Below are 20,432 nucleotides of genomic sequence, written 5' to 3' on the forward strand. Positions count from 1 at the left end.
ACACTGTAACGCAGTGCTTTCTAGCCAGTGTGCCTCCAGCTGTTGCAAAACTACAACTCCAAGCATGCCCGGACAGCCAACGGCTGTCCGGGCATGCTGGGAGTTGTAGTTTTGCAACAGCTGGAGGCACGCTGGTTTAGGAAACACTGCTGTTACGAGTCCCACACCTACAGTATGTCTGAATTTTCAACTTGTCATCCAGCTTTCCCAGACCCTGAAAGGCCTGTTTTATCACAGTTTAACAAGAGAAAGCTCTGATACACTGTAACACAATGTTTCCTAGCCAGCGTGCCCCCAGCTGTTGCAGTCAACGGCTGTCTGGGCATGCTGGGAGTTGTAGTTTTGCAACAGCTGGAGGCACGCTGGCTAGGAAATACTGCTGTAACAAGTCCTGCATCTACAGAATGTCAGTGAATTTTCAACTTGTCACCCAGCTTTCCCAGACCCCGAAAGGCCTACTTGTATAATTATACACAGGCATACTGTATCCTCTGCTCCATTATTGCTGCAAAGATTCTATTTCAGCACTCACCCAACTTTACTAACCCTGTAAAGCCTGGTTATACATTGGCATATCCTCTGCTTCTACACTGCTACATAACTAGGCACATTTAATGTTCTGGGCTCTAGGAAAGCTGAGTAGAAGTCTTGTGAGATCTGTAATAGAGGACATAGATGACACTCAGCTTTCCCAAGACCCGTGAATACAAATCTGCTTATTTATACTTTGATCTATCCCTAGCTCCCATACTGAACATAACAGTTCGAATTTACTAGGCTCTGGGAAAGCTGAGTGGGAAGTCCTATCATATCTGTAATGGAGGACATAGATGACATCCAGCTTTTCCAAGACCCTTAAGGCAAATCTGCTTATTTATACATTGATCTGTCCTCCAGCTCCCATACTGATCATAACAGGGCAAATTTGCTGTTCTGGCCTCTGGGAAAGCTGAGTGAGAAGTCCTGTCAGATCTGTAATGAACACATGAGCTCTGATACACTGTAACGCAGTGTTTCCCAGGCAGCGTATCTCCAGCTGTTGCACAACTACAACTCCCAGCATGCCCGGACAGCCAAAGGCTGTTACAGTAAAATCTGTAGCTGATGTGAATATAAGCCAATCAGAATCCAGCTTATGTCTTCCACATCAGATCAAGAATCTGGTTCATAGGGGTAGCTTCTGGCTTTGGGGAAACAGAGAACCCCACAACGTTTCACACTTATCAATTATTGTGGCTTATGTAAACGGCGACTGATAATCAGCGGCGCCTCATCTCCTTATCTTACATATCATTGCTATAAAAACAAAGGGCTGAATGTTCCCACTAATAATCATGAAATGATAAGAAACAAGGGTTTATAATCCGATTACACGGTTGCGCTCACTCCTGGAACAGTGTCAGACGCCATATAATTCAGATCATCATTTTCAGATAATGTTTCCCAACGAGTGTGCAGGACATGATGAAGGGTCATACCAACCCGAAACCTGTCGGGAGTTATTACCCTGTATGTTACTTGCAGGATTAATTAAAGTGTTCCTGTTTAATGCACTGTGTTGGAGGGAGACTATTTACGTGAAACCAGTGTGCCTCCAGCAGTTGCAAAACAACAACTCCCAGCATGCCCGGACAGCCGTTGGCTGTCCGGGCATGCTGGGAGTTGTAGTTTTGCAACTGCTGGAGGCACACTGGTTGGGAAACTCTGCATTTATGTTTCCCAAACCTGTGGCTCTTTAACTGTTGCAAAACTACAGCTCTTCTTTTGGCTGTCAGGGAATGCTGGGAGTTGTAGTTTTGAGAATACTGCTCTACACCGTCCAGAAACATATAAAACTGACCTGCAGGTGGGTGATCTGTAACGTCCCGTTGTCCAGTACGCTGATGCGGGGGTCACTCCCCCCAAGTCTCTGTCCGTCCTTCAGCCAGTGGGTGCTGGGCAAGGGGTTCCCGGTCACATGACACTGCATCTGGAGAATGGAGTCCACCGCTAGGGTCTGGTTGGAGGGTCCTCGTCGGATTATTGGGGGAACCCGATCTGATGTGGCTGAAAAAAAATAAAGTATTTCACTATTTAAAGAAGGGAAATGTTTGTTTCAAATATCTGTAGAATAAAGTATTTTTTTTTGGGCTGTCACCCAGCTTTTCCACACCCTGAAAGGCCTAATTATATAGGCTTACATTGACATATTCTCTGCTCTATTACTGCTGCCTAGCCAGGCAAAGATTTTATTTTACGACTCTAGAAAAGCCGAGTGGCAAGCCCTGAAAAGGCTACAATGCCTTGATACTAGCTGTCACCCAGCTTTCCCAACCCTGTAATTCCCTTATATAGACTGATATATTCACTGTTTTTATATTGATACATAATTAGATCTTATATCCGTGGCAAAGCCACCCAGCTTTGTCTGAAATGAAGAACATACAGTAGATGACATTCAGCTTTCCCAAGAGCCTTGAATGCAATTTGCCTTATTTATACATTGATCTAACCCCAACTCCCATACAAAAAAGATGCTGTTCTGGGGTCTAGGAATGCTGTGTGAGAAGCCCTGTGTTATCTGTAATGCTGGTCATATTAGCTATCACCCAGCTTTCCCAAAACACTTAAACTCAAATCTGCATTGAAGTTTGCATTGATCTGTTTTTAGTTCTCATTTGGCTGTTTTAGTCTCAAGGAAAGCTGGGTGACTAGTCCAAATCGGTAATGGCGGACACCGCTATTACCCAGCTTTCTAAGAGAATGACGGAAGGACTATTGAGAATGTTTTCCACTTTAGGGAAAAATGCTGCTTACGCCTAAATACAGGAGAAGAGAAGTGTGAGGAAGTCTGGGTTTATAGGAAAACAGAAAAGCTGTGTACACAAAACGAGATCAATTAACCCCTCGACTAATATCCAGACTAAATGAACATCATTCACTGAACTAAATAACAGACACAGACGGCCGAGGGGTCGCCATCAATGATTAATCTGCAGGCGACGTCCCCACGATTCTCCGGTAATGGTGTTGGTTTAACAAACTGTCCGTGAAGCCGCCCCGATCCACAGCCGGGGGAGGGGACGCATCCATCAGCCTCCGCCACCTAATGAAATCGTCTTCCCCGGGCCATAAGTAATTAATGATGTTCTGAGACTTCTGAAGCCGCAATGGAAACCGCAGAAGCATGCGCACTATAAACAGCTGGAGGGGGTTCTATGAATATGTATATACATGTATACAGCGTGTACCGTACACATCATGTATCAATACGACATCACTGGAGCTGCCCTTGGATGTGGTACAGATCAGCTTTCTCTTCTTATTGGGAATGAGTATCAGTAGAGACTTGGAGCATTGGAAGAAGTTGGCCTGGTCTGATAAGTCACATTTCCCATCATGTGCTTCAAAGAAGCACCAGGATGCAGAGATAGCAGCAGCAGTATACAGATAGAGCTGGAGAGGGGAGGTGTATAACTACTATATATCCTGATCCCATAGAGATAGCAGCAGTATACAGACAGAGCTGGAGAGGGTAGATGTATAACTAATATATATCCTGAACCCATAGTGAAAGCAGCAGCAGTATACAGATAGAGCTGGAGAGGGACAGTGTATAACTACTATATATTCTGAACCCATAGAGATAGCAGCAGCAGTATACAGATAGAGCTGGAGGGGAGGTATGTAACTACTATATATCCTGAACCCATAGAGATAGCAGCAGTAGTATACAGATTGAGCTGAAGGGGAGGTGTACAACTACTATATATCCTGATTCCATAGAGATAGCAGCAGCAGTAAACAGATAGAGCTGGAGAGGGGAGGTATACAACTACTATATATCCTGATCCCATAGAGATAGCAGCAGTATACAGATAGAGCTGGAGAAGGACAGTGTATAACTACTATATATTCTGAACCCATAGAGATAGCAGCAGTATACAGATAGAGCTGGAGAGGGGACGTGTATAAGTACTATATATATCCTTATCCCATAGAGAAAGCAGTAACAGTATACAGATAGAGCTGGAGAGGGTAGATGTATAACTAATATACATTCTGAATCCATAGTGAAAGCAGCAGCAGTATACAGATAGAGCTGGAGAGGGACAGTGTATAACTACTATATATCCTGAACCCATAGAGATAGCAGCAGTATACAGATAGAGCTGGAGAGGGGACGTGTATAACTACTATATATCCTGATCCCATAGAGATAGCAGCAGTATACAGATAGACCTGGGGGGAGATGTATAACTACTATATATCCTGAACCCATAGTGATGGCAGTAGCAGTATACAGACAGAGCTGGAGAGGGGACGTGTATAATTACTATATATATATCCTGATCCCATAGAGATAGCAGCAGTATACAGATAAACCTGGAGTTGAGGTGTTTAATTACTATCTATCCTGATCCCATAGAGATGGCAGTAGCTGTATATAGATAGAGCTGGAGGGGAAGTGCAATAGCAGCAGGAATAATGCAAATGGCACTGTAGGACTAGTGAATGTGCATGATATGGACAAAATAAAATAAAAACCCCGGAGTGCTTCTTTAATGGCGAGTAAATGACCTGTTGTCTGTGGCCGCCAGTCCTGGACATTCAGTCGTCGTTCCTGTCTCGCAGTTACAATTACTTTGTTCCCATCACGCTTCTTACGGTAATACATCCTGCCCGGCACCAGCGCAGCTCCGGATCAATATACCTGACTGCCCATGGCTCGGAGCTGTATACAGATACTAGACGATTATAGTCTTATTGGGAGGACACGACCTGGGGAGGACGCAAATCTGCTGCGCTGACACGAAAGAGGGAGACGTTCAGGAGGACGCACTTTATAAATGACGTCTACACGGCCGCATAGATGGGTATTCGATCTGGAGGTGGCCGGAAGCTACGTGTTCGTATCTGTTACATTACCGCAGCTCTGATCTAACAGGTCCTTAAATAGATGATCGCTGCGATTGTCTGACAAAAGCGGGAAAAAAATCGATCCACAGAGCGAGTATAGAAGTTTTTCCCAACCAGTGCACCTCCAGCAGTTGCAAAACTACAACTCTCAGCATGCCCGGACAGCTGTTGGCTGTCCGGGCATGCTGGGAGTTGTAGTTTTGCAACTGCTGGAGGCACACTGGTTTCACAGTGCATTAAACAGGAACACTTTCTTTAATCCTGCAAGTAACATACAGGATGATCACTCCAACGGGTTTCGGGTTGGTATGACCCTTAATCATGGCCTGACACTGTTACAGGAGTGAGCGCAACAGTGTAATCGGATTATAAACGCTTGTTTCATATGATTGCGTTGTAGTTGCTGGGAGTTGTAGTTTTGCAACTGCTGGAGGCACACTGGTTTCACGTAAGTGGTCACCCTCTAACACAGTGCATTAAACAGGAACACTTTATTTAATCCTGCAAGTAACATACAGGATGATCACTCCAACGGGTTTCGGGTTGGTATGACCCTTAATCATGGCCTGACACTGTTACAGGAGTGAGCGCAACAGTGTGATCGGATTATAAACGCTTGTTTCATATGATTGCGTTGTAGTTGCTGGGAGTTGTAGTTTTGCAACTGCTGGAGGCACACTGGTTTCACGTAAGTGGTCACCCTCTAACACAGTGCATTAAACAGGAACACTTTCTTTAATCCTGCAAGTAACATACAGGATGATCACTCCAACGGGTTTCGGGTTGGTATGACCCTTAATCATGGCCTGACACTGTTACAGGAGTGAGCGCAACAGTGTAATCGGATTATAAACGCTTGTTTCATATGATTGCGTTGTAGTTGCTGGGAGTTGTAGTTTTGCAACTGCTGGAGGCACACTGGTTTCACGTAAGTGGTCACCCTCTAACACAGTGCATTAAACAGGAACACTTTATTTAATCCTGCAAGTAACATACAGGATGATCACTCCAACGGGTTTCGGGTTGGTATGACCCTTAATCATGGCCTGACACTGTTACAGGAGTGAGCGCAACAGTGTGATCGGATTATAAACGCTTGTTTCATATGATTGCGTTGTAGTTGCTGGGAGCTGTAGTTTTGCAACAGCTGGAGGCGCACTGGTTGGGAAACACTGGAGTACAGGATGCAGGGTGGTGACTGTGAAACGCGTCGGCTGTGAAGACAAGGAACTTTCTTTCACGTTCTGTCAACCTTCTGGTGTAGATTTTGATGATATATTTTTAGCAGGTTCCGTGGGTTGTCATACATATGTCTGGGGGACGATACGTGCGTGCTAATGTAAGGTTGCCATGGTAACCCCAACCATTGTTCTTTCGACCCGCGAACTTCTGTACTACTTCAAGTTCAAGTCAAAAACAAGTCACTAAAGCCACAACTGCATTTTTGGAGTAGCTGTACAGAGTTAGGGGTGAATTTATGTATACGGCGACCATATATGGTTTTATACTACAAAACCGTATAGAACCGTATTTCCATACACGGTAAAAAAGTATGGTTCAGTGCGGGTGTGGTAGCGTGCATATGGTTTGGGAATACAAAACCGTATGAGCTGAGACTGTATACACACACGGTTTTATAAGCTTCTCCATTGATTGTATTAAAAATAAAAACATTCATGTTGCATGTACGGTTTTGAAACAGTAGACAATACCGTGATAGGACCTTGTTTTTTCCGCCCAAAAAACGCACCAAACTGCAACTGTGCCGAGCAGAATTTACTTTTTTTTAGTACAGTTTCTTAATGATGACAAGGTGACAAATCAGATTCTATATGGTTTTCTAATTAAAGGGGTTATCAGGGAAAAAACTTTTATATATATATATATAATCAACTGGCTCCAGAAAGTTAAACAGATTTGTAAATTACTTCTATTAAAAAATCTTAATCCTTTCAGTACTTATAAGCTACTGAAGTTGAGTTGTACTTTTCTGTCTAAGTGCTCTCTGATGACACGTGTCTCAGGAACTGTCCAGAGTAGAAGCAAATCCCCATAGCAAACCTCTTCTACTCTGTGCAGTTCCCGAGACAGAGATGTCAGCAGAGAGCACTGTTGTCAGACAGAAAAGAACAACTCAACTTCAGCTGATAATTATTGGAAGGATTAAGATTTTTTATTAGAAGTAATTTACAAATCTGTTTAACTTTCTGGAGCCAGTTGATATATTAAAAATAGATAAAAAATAAATAAGTTTGTTGCAGCCGCCGGCGCTGACACTCTATACTGTATACTGTATCCCTATGCCCGGGCTGCAAAAGGTAAACATAAATAAACTTTAACGCATGTTCCTACGTCGGCATCACACTCTTCCTGGGGATGTGAACGTCAGACAGCTGTCAGCCTATCACCGGTTGCAGCGATGTTCCGCCTCGGCCGGTGATAGGCTGAGCCCACTGTCATGTAAGAAGCCGGCTTCTTACATGACAGTGCGCTCAACCTATCACCGGCCGAGGCGGAACATCGCTGAGGCTGGTGATAGGCTGACGGCTGTCCGACGTTCCATTCCCTAGGAAGCCGGTCTGGACCGACGGGGAAGGTGAGTTAAAGTTTATTTTGTTTACCCTTTATAGCCCGGGCATAGGCATACAGTATACAGTATGGAGTGTCAGCGCCAGCGGCCTGCAACAAACAGGAGGACGAGGAGGGCAGCGCTTGCGGGTGATATGTGAGTATTTACCCCGATGGGGACAGCGCAGCACTGGGCTGATGATTAATTTTGGGGGGGGGGGGGGGAAGCAGAACAGCGCTCGCGGGTCACATATGATTAGTCCCCCGATATGGGGACAGCGTAGCGCTGGGCTGATAATTCATTAATTTCCGAGGGGGAGGGGCCAAACCGGTATTGCGGTATGGGGAAAATTCATATCGCGCAGGACAAAAATTTCGGTATTTGGTATGAACCAGTATACCGCCCTGCCCTAATAAGGTTTTTTCCGGACGAGTAAACCATGGATATATATGGTTTTATACGGTTCTAATACTCCTAAACCGTATGCACAAACTGTGGCGTGAATGCCCACTTACAGAACCGGCAGAACTTTGAGATCACTGCAGGAGAACCTGACCAAGAGGAGGTGACATAACTAAATGTAACACTAGTGATGCCTGCCTATATTACTTATACATCCCACAGGGCACAATACTCCAGAGACATCCATCGATAACACACGTCACATCTTAGCCATCGCGTATCTTACCGTCTTCGACTTCCAGGAGAGCCTTGGCCAAGATGCTTCCAGCCACGCTGATGGCCTGACACATGTAGTACCCGGAGTCTCCGATCTGGACGTCGATTATGGTCAGTTCTCCGCTGGGAGACACAGAGAAGCGCCCGACGGTCTGGGGGGGTTGACTGGGGAAGAGCAGGATCTGGAAGAGAAGGAGAAGAAAACCGTTCTATACAATGTGATCCTCCATGTATACGGGGTGTACACGTATGACAGAGAAGTGTGAGCCACACAGCCGACTCTGCTACATCAGCCCTGAGTAATGGATGTGTAAGAGCTTTATAATGACCCGTGAATTATTTATCACAACTTCGTCCGCAGTTTGTGTGTTTCTCCCCCTCCTGGGGCTCATAACACCACAGCTGGCCGGGCACGCGGTCGCTGACTATCCCTCTGTATTTCTGACAGATTCTGGATATTTTTATGAACCTTTCTAGACTAATGGATGGCAGGTTATAGGAACTGTTTGCTCACATAGAGCAGCAGTGGTGCAGTTGCCCATAGCAACCAATCAGCTAACTACTTTCATTTTCTTAAAAGGCCTCTGAAAAATGAAAGGAGCGATCTGATTGGTTGCTATGGGCAACTGCACCACTCTCCCTCTACACAGCTTTTGATTAACCTCCCCAAATTATTCCCATTTTCCTGCCCTGGAGACAATTCAGAGAACACATTAAATTTCTTGCTCATTGGGGGTGTGAGGGGGAATTTATCATTGGTTTTAAGATTTTGTCGCAGTTGCTGTTTAGAGACTTTTCATTGCGACTTTTGCTTTAGCTGTATTTTCTATTTTCTTGTGTAGCTCTTCCATAGTCTGGGTATATAGGGGGAGATTTATCAAAATCTGTCCAGAGGAAAAATTGCTGAGTTGCCTATAGCAACCAATCAGATCGCTTCTTTCATTTTTAACAAGGCCTCTGGAAAATGATAGAAGCAATCTGATTGGTTGCTATGGGCAACTTTCCCTCTGGACAGGTTTTGATAATTCTCCCCCTTAATGTGTGTGGTGGTGATGTGTACGTGCGTCACATTTATTAATTGGTCACACGGCATGTGATAAACATGGCGCAAGATCCCAATTTTTTTTTTATTACACTTTAGGACACCACTTTGTATGGTTCCTCCTCTGCAACTTTTTATCCCATTTCGCCAAAGTGTGCGACTTTTTTTTTTTTTTACAAAAGCCAGTTTTGCGAGCCAGGTCTGGGCTGATGTAGATCTGTGACAAATTGTGCGACCAAGTCGCGCATGATAAATTGGCGACCGCTGCAAAAAAGACTATGGGGGGGATTCATCAAAACCCGTCCAGAGGAAAAGTTGCTGAGTTGCCCATAGCAACCAATCAGATCGCTTCTTTCATTTTCGAAAAGGCCTGTGAAAGATGAAAGAAGCGATCTGATTGGTTGCTATGGGCAACTCAGCAACTTTTCCTCTGGACGGGTTTTGATGAATCTCCCCCATAGTCTTTTTTGCAGCGGTCGCCAATTTATCATGTGCGACTTGGTCGCACAATTTGTCACAGATCTAAATCAGCCCAGACCTGGTTCGCAAAACTGGCTTTTGTAAAAACAAAAACGAAAAAAAAAAGGCACATACTTTGGCGAAATGGGATAAAAAGTTGGAGGGGAAGAAACATACAAAATGGTGTCCTAAAGTGTAATAAAAAAAAAAATTAGGATCTTGCGCCAATTAAAAAATGTGACGCACATACACCATCCCCACCACACATTAAGGGGGAGAATTATCAAAACCTCTCCAGAGGGAAAGTTGCCCAGTTGCCCATAGCAACCAATCAGATCGCTGCTTTCATTTTTCAGAGGCCTTGTTAAAAATGAAAGAAGCGATCTGATTGGTTGCTTTGGGCAACTGGGCAACTTTTCCTCCGGACAGGTTTTGATAAATCTCCCCCTAAGGGTGTAGAAAAGATCTTCCCCAACACCATCCTTGATAAATTGCTCCCATTGTCTCCTATTAATAATTCGGTGACGTTCAGTGAGTTATAATCTCGCCGCTTCGCGAATTCGGTAATTGCTATAATAATTGCATTACACATTAGATTTTGGCCGTGGTTCTACGTAGCAGTTTTTATTTGAGTCGTTATTACTAAAAGAAAAAAAGAAAGACAAAAATACATAAAATGTTTTTATCAATAACTACAAAAAAAATGAAAACTACAAAAACAATCTGGTGAGGATTTCACAGCTGTCTATCAGGACTCTGGGAAAGCTGGATATACAGTATATCAGCTCATGTGGGTGTTGTAGCGGCAGCCATGTTGGTCGTCACCCAGCCTTTCCGGAGACTGAGTCAATGACTTTTGCGCAGTAAATCAGATGGCCGAGGCTGCACCCCACGGTAGACGGCGCTCACCAAGCAGATGGGCGACGCCAGCCATGGTCGTCCTCCACTCCTGGATATACAATGCTGCGTTTACTTAACAGTTTGTCTCATCCTGGCTGTTTACCTAAAAGGGATCTCGCCATAAAATTACGCATTCCACAGCGGGCGGACCCCCAGGAACCCCCCCCCCCCCAGTTTACGAGCCTCTCCTCCTGTTTATTTGTTCTAGTAATGGGCCCACTAATGGGAAACTTCAGGGGATGGGAATTTGGGAAACATCAGTCAAGTGTCTCCGTAAGACAATGGTGATACTTTCTAGGCTATTGTCCTCCAAACTGTGGACCTCCAGCTGTTGCAAAACTACAACTCCCAGCATGCCCGGACAGCCTTTGGCTGTCCGGGCATGCTGGGAGTTGTAGTTTTGCAACATGTGGACAGCCACATTATGTACCACATCAACAATCCATTGATATGAATAGACACTGTGCTATACCAAGTTCCTCCTGCGGCTTTCCTGGGCATGCTGGGAGTTGTAGTTTTACACCATCTAGAGGGCCAAGGTTTGGAGACCACTGCTGTATTACCTTTCTTAATAATCCACAATATTTGATAATCTGGTACCTGCGAAATCCACCTTTCATTAAAAGTTCGAAATTTCTCCCTCCCGAAAAATGCCCCCTAGTTTTTGAAAAATTTGGAGAATTTTTGGGAAGCTGCTAATCTGTGTCCTGTGTCCACATCAATGTTATCTCTATGGTTAAAGTGTCTGTAGACAGTAAACGGGGCCCCGGTGACCTCTGCCTGGGTGAAGCCCTCCCGCGGGTCACATCTTCTGTGTAAACACTTCTATACGGTCACTTCTTGGGTGGTTAATCTCTGACCTAACCGAAATCCAAACTTCTCCTGTGTCACCGCAGAGGAAGGGGGGGGGTTCATCTAAGAGCCCCTGGGTATATGGAAGAGACAATATTGTGCGTGGGGCCAAAATCTCCACAGCGGTTGCAAAACTACAACTCCCAGCATGCACCCACAGCCTCTTTGTCAACAAATATACATTCTATAGCAGTTTTCTGCAACCAGCGGTGGCAAAACTACAACTCCCAGCATGCACCGACAGCCTCTGTCATCAAATATACATTCTACAGCAGTTTTACAGCAACCAGTGGTGGCAAAACTACAACTCCCAGCATGCACCCACAGCCTCTTTTTCATCAAACATACATTCAATTGCAGTTTTCTGCAAACAGCGGTGGCAAAACTACAACTCCCAGCATGCACCTACAGCCTCTTTGTCATCAAACATACATTCTATAGCAGTTTTCCGCAACCAGTGGTGGCAAAACTACAACTCCCAGCATGCACCTACAGCCTCTTTGTCATCAAATATACATTCTATAGCAGTTTTCCGCAACCAGTGGTGGCAAAACTACAACTCCCAGCATGCACCCACAGCCTCTTTGTCATCAAATATACATTCTACAGCAGTTTTACAGCAACCAGTGGTGGCAAAACTACAACTCCCAGCATGCACCCACAGCCTCTTTGTCATCAAACATACATTCTATAGCAGTTTTCCGCAACCAGTGGTGGCAAAACTACAACTCCCAGCATGCACCCACAGCCTCTTTGTCATCAAATATACATTCTACAGCAGTTTTCCGCAACCAGTGGTGGCAAAACTACAACTCCCAGCATGCACCTACAGCCTCTTTGTCATCAAATATACATTCTATAGCAGTTTTCCGCAACCAGTGGTGGCAAAACTACAACTCCCAGCATGCACCCACAGCCTCTTTGTCATCAAATATACATTCTACAGCAGTTTTACAGCAACCAGTGGTGGCAAAACTACAACTCCCAGCATGCACCCACAGCCTCTTTGTCATCAAACATACATTCTATAGCAGTTTTCCGCAACCAGTGGTGGCAAAACTACAACTCCCAGCATGCACCCACAGCCTCTTTGTCATCAAATATACATTCTACAGCAGTTTTCCGCAACCAGTGGTGGCAAAACTACAACTCCCAGCATGGTGCATCCCACCGGAGCATACTATTCCCAGGACCTGTGACTCTCTAGCTGTTGAAACACTACAACTCTAAGGGCCCGTTCACACGCGGGGTCCTAACGCCGGGTGCCCTGAGAATTTGTCCGGACGGAAATTCTCAGTGTGAACGGGTCCTAAGAATGTTAACAGTGAGAAAATGAAAGCGAAACTAACTACACCGTGCGTCATATGGTCTGCAACGTCAAAATCAGTCCCCAGAATGGCAGTAAAAAAATATTATATTTTATTACGACATTATTACCGTTAAATAAAGGGTTTTCCGCTTTGGGCAATCCATACTTGTTAAAAGGGTCCTGTGAAACTAAACATTTTTTTCCTATAGGGATCCCCAGCGTGCAGGAAATCTAGTACAGTATAGAGTTTATAATTTTCCTGCAGCGCCCCCAGAGGAGAAACTCAGTATTACACTGTTTCTCTTCATATCAATGGATTGTTGATGTAATACAGCGAACTGTGCACCTCCAGATGGTGCAAAACTACAACTCCCAGCATGCCCGGACAGCCAATGGCTGTCCGGGCATGCTGGGAGTTGTAGTTTAGCAACATCTAGTGGTGCACAGTTTGGAGACCACTGACCTACAGGATTGGATTGGTCCTCCAGAGAGAAGAAGATGCTCTTTATTAAAGGGGTACTCCGGTGAAAACCTTTTTTTTTTGTTTTAAATCAACTGTTGCCAGAAAGTTAAACAGATTTGTAAATTACTTCTATTAAAAAATCTTAATCCTTCCTGCACTTATTAGCTGCTGAATACTACAGAGGAAATTCTTTTCTTTTTGAAACACAGAGCTCTCTGCTGACATGAGCACAGTGCTCTCTGCTGACATCTCTGTCCATTTTAGGAACTGTCCAGAGCAGCATATGTTTGCTATGGGGATTTCCTTTTACTCTGGACAGTTCCTAAAATGGACAGAGATGTCAGCAGAGAGCACTGTGCTCATGATGTCAGCAGAGAGCTCTGTGTTTCAAAAAGAAAAGAATTTCCGCTGTAGTATTCAGCAGCTAATAAGTACAGGAAGGATTAAGATTTTTTAATAGAAGTAATTTACAAATCTGTTTAACTTTCTGGCACCAGTTGATTTAAAAAAAAAAAAAAAGTTTTTCACCGGAGTACCCCTTTAACTCTATACTGGACAATCCCTTTAAATGTTATCTTTTTTTTTTTTTTCTTCAGAAAAAATAAAAAATTATGATGCCCCATAAAAAAAAACAAAACATTAGATGTATCGAAACTGCTGTAGAAAATTGCGATAACTGAGCGTGACCGTGTCCTGACTCCTGACATCGAGCTGATGACAGCCCCGAAGCACGCCGCGGCTGCTGTTGACTGATCTCTGCCCGGAACAACTGGGGGTCTGTGCGGTCCGCGCTATTGTATATCCAGTGTCACACATGTCAATGATCAGCAACATTGTAACCAGTCATATCAGTTCTACCAATAACATGTCAATCATCTAGAGGCTGAAGCAGACGGTTCATTTAGGACACGTCTGACTATGATACAAACCAGTGTTATTCAAACAGAGTGCCTCCAGCTGTTGCAAAACTACAACTCCCAGCATGCCCGGACAGCCGTTGGCTGTCCGGGCATGCTGGGAGTTGTAGTTTTGCAACAGCTGGAGGCACTCTGTTTGGAAAACGCTGATATAACTTGACGACGTCTGCACTTACCTGGCTGCCCTCTTTCTGCCAAAACACAGCGGGCGGGGGGTTCCCTTTGGTCTCGCACTGAAAGGTCACCGTGCGCCCCTGGACTACGATCTGATCTCGCGGTCGGGTCACCAGCTGGGGAGGAACTGGAAGGAAAAAGATGGAAGTAGAAACGTGGTATCGTCTGAGAGGCTTAGATACACAGGCTCAGCAGACTGCATCACACAGGATAGGATTAGATATATGAGCACAGTGGACAGTATCACACAGGACAGGATTAGATACGGAAGCGCAGCAGTCGGTATTACCTACGACAGGCTTAGATACACAGCAAAGCAGACATTATCACACATGATAGGCTTAGATACACAGCAAAGCAGACATTGTCACACATGATAGGCTTAGAAATAGTAATCCAGCAGACAGTATCGCATATGATAGGATTAGATACACTGACTTGGCAGACAATATCACACATGACAGGTTAAAGGTACTAAGCAGGCATTATCACACATAACAGGCTTAGATACAGCAGCCAGTATCATACACTATAGGATTAGATATACTGACTTGGCAGACAATATCAGGCATGACAGGCTAAGGTACAGAAGCCCAGCAGACAGTATCATACATGGTAAGCTTAGATACAACAGCCCAGCAGACAGTATCATACATGGTACGCTTAGATACAACAGCCCAGCAGACAGTATCATACATGGTACGCTTAGATACAATAGTCCAGCAGACAGTATCATACATGGTACGCTTAGATACAATAGTCCAGCAGACAGTATCATACATGGTATGCTTAGATACAACAGCCCAGAAGACAGTATCATACATGGTACGCTTAGATACAACAGCCCAGCAGACAGTATCATACATGGTACGCTTAGATACAATAGTCCAGCAGACAGTATCATACATGGTATGCTTAGATACAAGAGCCCAGCAGACAGTATCATACATGGTACGCTTAGATACAACAATTCAGCAGACAGTATCATACATGGTACGCTTAGATACAACAGCCCAGAAGACAGTATCATACATGGTACGCTTAGATACAACAGCCCAGCAGACAGTATCATACATGGTACGCTTAGATACAACAGCCCAGCAGACAGTATCATACATGGTACGCTTAGATACAACAGCCCAGCAGACAGTATCATACATGGTACGCTTAGATACAACAGTCCAGCAGACAGTATCATACATGGTACGCTTAGATACATCAGCCCAGCAGAAAGTATCATACATGGTAAGCTTAGATACATCAGCCCAGCAGACCGTATCATACATGGTAAGCTTAGATACAACAGCCCAGCAGACAGTATCATACATGGTACACTTAGATACAACAGCCCAGCAGACAGTATCATACATGGTACGCTTAGATACAACAGCCCAGCAGACAGTATCATCCATGGTACACTTAGATACAACAGCCCAGCAGACAGTATCATACATGGTACGCTTAGATACAACAGCCCAGCAGACAGTATCATCCATGGTACACTTAGATACAGCAGCCCAGCAGACAGTTTCTCACACAATTGTATTATTACAGACAGTATCACATACTAGTATTACGTACCAAGCCTCAGTATCACATACTAGTATTACGTACCAAGCCTCAGTATCACATACTAGTATTACGTACCAAGCCTCAGTATCACATACTAGTATTACGTACCAAGCTTCAGTATCACATACTAGTATTACGTACCAAGGCTCAGTATCACATACTAGTATTACGTACCAAGCCTCAGTATCACATACTAGTATTACGTACAGAGGCTCAGTATCACATACTAGTATTACGTACAGAGGCTCAGTATCACATACTAGTATTACGTACCAAGCCTCAGTATCATATACTAGTATTACGTACCAAGCCTCAGTATCACATACTAGTATTACGTACCAAGCCTCAGTATCACATACTAGTATTACGTACCAAGGCTCAGTATCACATACTAGTATTACGTACCAAGGCTCAGTATCACATACTAGTATTACGTACCAAGGCTCAGTATCACATACTAGTATTACGTACCAAGGCTCAGTATCACATACTAGTATTACGTACAGAGGCTCAGTATCACATACTAGTATTACGTACCAAGGCTCAGTATCACATACTAGTATTACGTACCAAGGCTCAGTATCACATACTAGTATTACGTACCAAAGCTCAGTATCACATACTAGTATTACGTACAGAGGCTCAGTATCACATACTAGTATTATGTACCAAGGCTCAGTATCACATACTAGTATTACGTACCAAGGCTCAGTATCACATACTAGTATTACGTACAGAGGCTCAGTATCACATACTAGTATTACGTACCAAAGCTCAGTATCACATACTAGTATTACGTACAGAGGCTCAGTATCACATACTAGTATTATGTACCAAGGCTCAGTATCACATACTAGTATTACGTACCAAGGCTCAGTATCACATACTAGTATTACGTACCAAGGCTCAGTATCGCATACTAGTATTATGTACCAAGGCTCAGTATCACATACTAGTATTACGTACCAAGGCTCAGTATCACATACTAGTATTACGTACCAAGGCTCAGTATCACATACTAGTATTACGTACCAAGGCTCAGTATCACATACTAGTATTACGTACCAAGCCTCAGTATCACATACTAGTATTATGTACCAAGGCTCAGTATCACATACTAGTATTACGTACCAAGGCTCAGTATCACTAGCATAATTAGGCACTTTGTGTGATACTAATACACTGGCTCAGCAGCACAGTATCACACATGATATGATTAGATACACTGGACGGGAAGCAGTTTGTCCCTGGAGACCCCTGTATACAGCTCTCAGCCGCCCCTCGGTCACGCTGCTGATCTCTCTCTAATGAACAGGAGAATTGATCGGCGCGGTATTGATCATATGTAGGAGCCGACGTGATGATGGTGGCGGGTGATGTGAACCCGTCCTGACAAGTGATGTTCATCCCCAGAAACCCAACACCGAATACAGTATCGGATATTTTACGGCCAATTGCTCTTGTGCAGGAGTAGGGGGGTGGGGGGGATGGGGTATCGTTTATGGAAATGACTATATGGCCGGATGTTAATAATTCATATTCTGCCCGTCTATAAATACAAGTTGCAGCCGAGAGATATCATAGTGAATAATCCTGGGAAGGCATTGCCTCGTCCCTAGATCAGTATACGTGGAGATGGAGCGTAAAGCGCCTAGTGATGCGCTCCCTGAAGGTCTATATAGGTGATGCAGTCTCTTATATATTCATTGCACTAAAGTACTCGTATGTTTTTATCAGTCAGGTGGGGCGCGGTGCAGACGACCGGGCGGATGGGGAACCATTATCATCAATTCTCTGGGCCGTGGAATGTACGGGGGCGGGGGTTAAACCTTAGAGGAAACCCAAATTCTGACAAACATTGACTTCAAAGGACTGAATAGGAGACACAGATCATAAATAACATTGTATCCGGGGCGAACGCTCATCTCTGGGTGCTGAGGCTGATCAGGGGTTAGATTATGAGCTGTCGGGATTTGATCACCTTCCGGAAAAAACTAAATTTTCTACTTTTAATCCTTATAGTTCTGCTCTGTGCATTGTTATATATACATTAATGTATTTCCTAGTGTTTCCTAACCAGTGTCCCTCCAGCTGTTGCAAAACTACAACTCCCAGCATGCCCTAAAACTAATTTGTACAGTTTAGGCTTCCTGCAGCCACCACTAGAGGGAGGCCAAGAGCTTACTGCATACAGCTTTTAAAGGACAAGTATCATGTAAAAAAAACTTATCCCCTATCCGAAGGGGTCCAAGCCCTGGGTCTCCCCGTGATCTCCTGTTTAGAGTCCCCGGCTCTCCTATACAGCGGCGCGTTAAGACCTCCGCCCAAAGCGGGGGCCGCCACGCCCCCTCTATATAGTTCTAAGGGACAGACGAAGATTTCCAAACGGCTCCCCATAGAACTATATGGAGGGGGCATGGCGGCCCCTACTTCGGGCGAGGGTCGTGACGCGCTGCTGTATAGGAGAGCCGGGGCTCTAAACAGGAGATCGCGGGGGATCTTGGGGGACCCCCCCAAGATCTAGAACTTACCCCCTATCCTTCGGATAGGGGGTACATTTTTTTTACATGATACTTGTCCCTTAAAGGGGTATTCCAGGAAAAAACTTATATATATATATATATATATATATATCTCATCTGGCACTACAAATTTAAACAGATTTGTAAATTACTTCTATTAAAAAATCTTAATCCTTCCAATAATTATCAGCTGCTGAAGTTGAGTTGTTATTTCTGTCTGGCAACAGTGCTCTCTGCTGACATCTCTGCTTGTCACGGGAACTGCACAGAGTAGAAGAGGTTTGCTATGGTGATCTGCTTCTAATCCGGACAGTTCCCGAGACAGGTGTCATCAGAGAGCACTTAGAAAGAAAAGAACAACTCAACTTCAGCAGCTCATAAGTACTGAAAGGTTTAAGATTTTTTAATAGAAGTAATTTACAAATCTGTTTAACTTTCTGGAGCCAGTTGATATATTGAAAAAAAGTTTTTTTTCCTGGATACCCCTTTTAAGTTCCATAAACTCTCAATATACAGTGGTGTTTCAAAACCAGAGTGCCTCCAGCTGTTGCAAAACTACAACTCCCAGCATGCCCAGACAGCCAACGGCTGTCCAGGCATGCTGGGTGTTGTAGTTTTGCAACAGCTGGAGGCACCCTGGTTGGACACCCTTGCCCAATCTGCTTCTCTCCAGCTGCTGCCAAACTACAACTCCCAGCATGCCCTATGACAGGCTAGGGCAGTGTTTCCCAACCTGTGGCAGCCAGAAGCTGTCAGAGCATAAAAGGGGTCTGAATGCTTTGCAACAGCTGGACAGATTGCGGCACTCAGGGTATGCTGATAGTTGTAGTACTACAACAGCTGGACAGATTACTGCACTCTGGTTATGCTGATAGTTGTAGTACTACAACAGCTGGACAGATTACTGCACTCAGGGTATGCTGATAGTTGTAGTACTACAACAGCTGGACAGATTGCAGCACTCAGAGTATGCTGATAGTTGTAGTACTACAACAGCTGGACAGATTGCACCACTCAGGTTATGCTGATAGTTGTAGTACTACAACAGCTGGACAGATTGCGGCACTCAGGTTATGCTGATAGTTGTAGTACTACAACAACTGGACAGATTGCGTCACTCAGAGTATGCTGATAGTTGTAGTACTACAACAGCTGGACAGATTGCGGCACTCAGAGTATGCTGATAGTTGTAGTACTACGACAGCTGGACAGATTGTGGCACTCAGGTTATGCTGATAGTTGTAGTACTACAACAGCTGGACAGATTGCAGCACTCAGGGTATGTTGATAGTTGTAGTACTACAACAGCTGGACAGATTGCAGCACTCAGGGTATGCTGATAGTTGTAGTACTACAACAGCTGGACAGATTGTGGCACTCTGGTTATGCTGATAGTTGTAGTACTACAACAGCTGGACAGATTGTGGCACTCAGGTTATGCTGATAGTTGTAGTACTACAACAGCTGGACAGATTGCGGCACTCAGGGTATGCTGATAGTTGTAGTACTACAACAGCTGGACAGATTGCGTCACTCAGGTTATGCTGATATAACATGTGTGAACAGGGCTTAAAGGGGTACTGGAGCCAGTTGATATATTGAAAAAAAGTATATTTTCCTGGATACCCCTTTTAAGTTCCATAAACTCTCAATATACAGTGGTGTTTCAAAACCAGAGTGCCTCCAGCTGTTGCAAAACTACAACTCCCAGCATGCCCAGACAGCCAACGGCTGTCCAGGCATGCTGGGTGTTGTAGTTTTGCAACAGCTGGAGGCACCCTGGTTGGACACCCTTGCCCAATCTGCTTCTCTCCAGCTGCTGCCAAACTACAACTCCCAGCATGCCCTATGACAGGCTAGGGCAGTGTTTCCCAACCTGTGGCAGCCAGAAGCTGTCAGAGCATAAAAGGGGTCTGAATGCTTTGCAACAGCTGGACAGATTGCGGCACTCAGGGTATGCTGATAGTTGTAGTACTACAACAGCTGGACAGATTACTGCACTCTGGTTATGCTGATAGTTGTAGTACTACAACAGCTGGACAGATTACTGCACTCAGGGTATGCTGATAGTTGTAG

General features: G+C 44.5%; 1 protein-coding gene across 4 annotated transcripts in view; it reads right to left on the reverse strand.

The window, feature by feature from the left end:
• The window catches only part of ROBO3 (roundabout guidance receptor 3), a 371,292-nt gene that overhangs the window by 38,216 nt on the left and 312,644 nt on the right, over window positions 1–20,432 (reverse strand). For all 4 annotated transcript variants that reach the window (XM_056544121.1, XM_056544122.1, XM_056544123.1 and 1 more), the window contains exons 7-9: window positions 14,265–14,389; window positions 8,157–8,328; window positions 1,841–2,046 (exon numbers count right to left, since the gene is read on the reverse strand). In XM_056544121.1, the coding sequence (XP_056400096.1) occupies window positions 1,841–2,046; window positions 8,157–8,328; window positions 14,265–14,389 (503 nt within the window). The remainder of the gene's footprint in view (window positions 1–1,840; window positions 2,047–8,156; window positions 8,329–14,264; window positions 14,390–20,432) is intronic.

Source organism: Hyla sarda, chromosome 10, assembly GCF_029499605.1.
Source record: "Hyla sarda isolate aHylSar1 chromosome 10, aHylSar1.hap1, whole genome shotgun sequence".
Taxonomy (NCBI): domain Eukaryota; kingdom Metazoa; phylum Chordata; class Amphibia; order Anura; family Hylidae; genus Hyla; species Hyla sarda.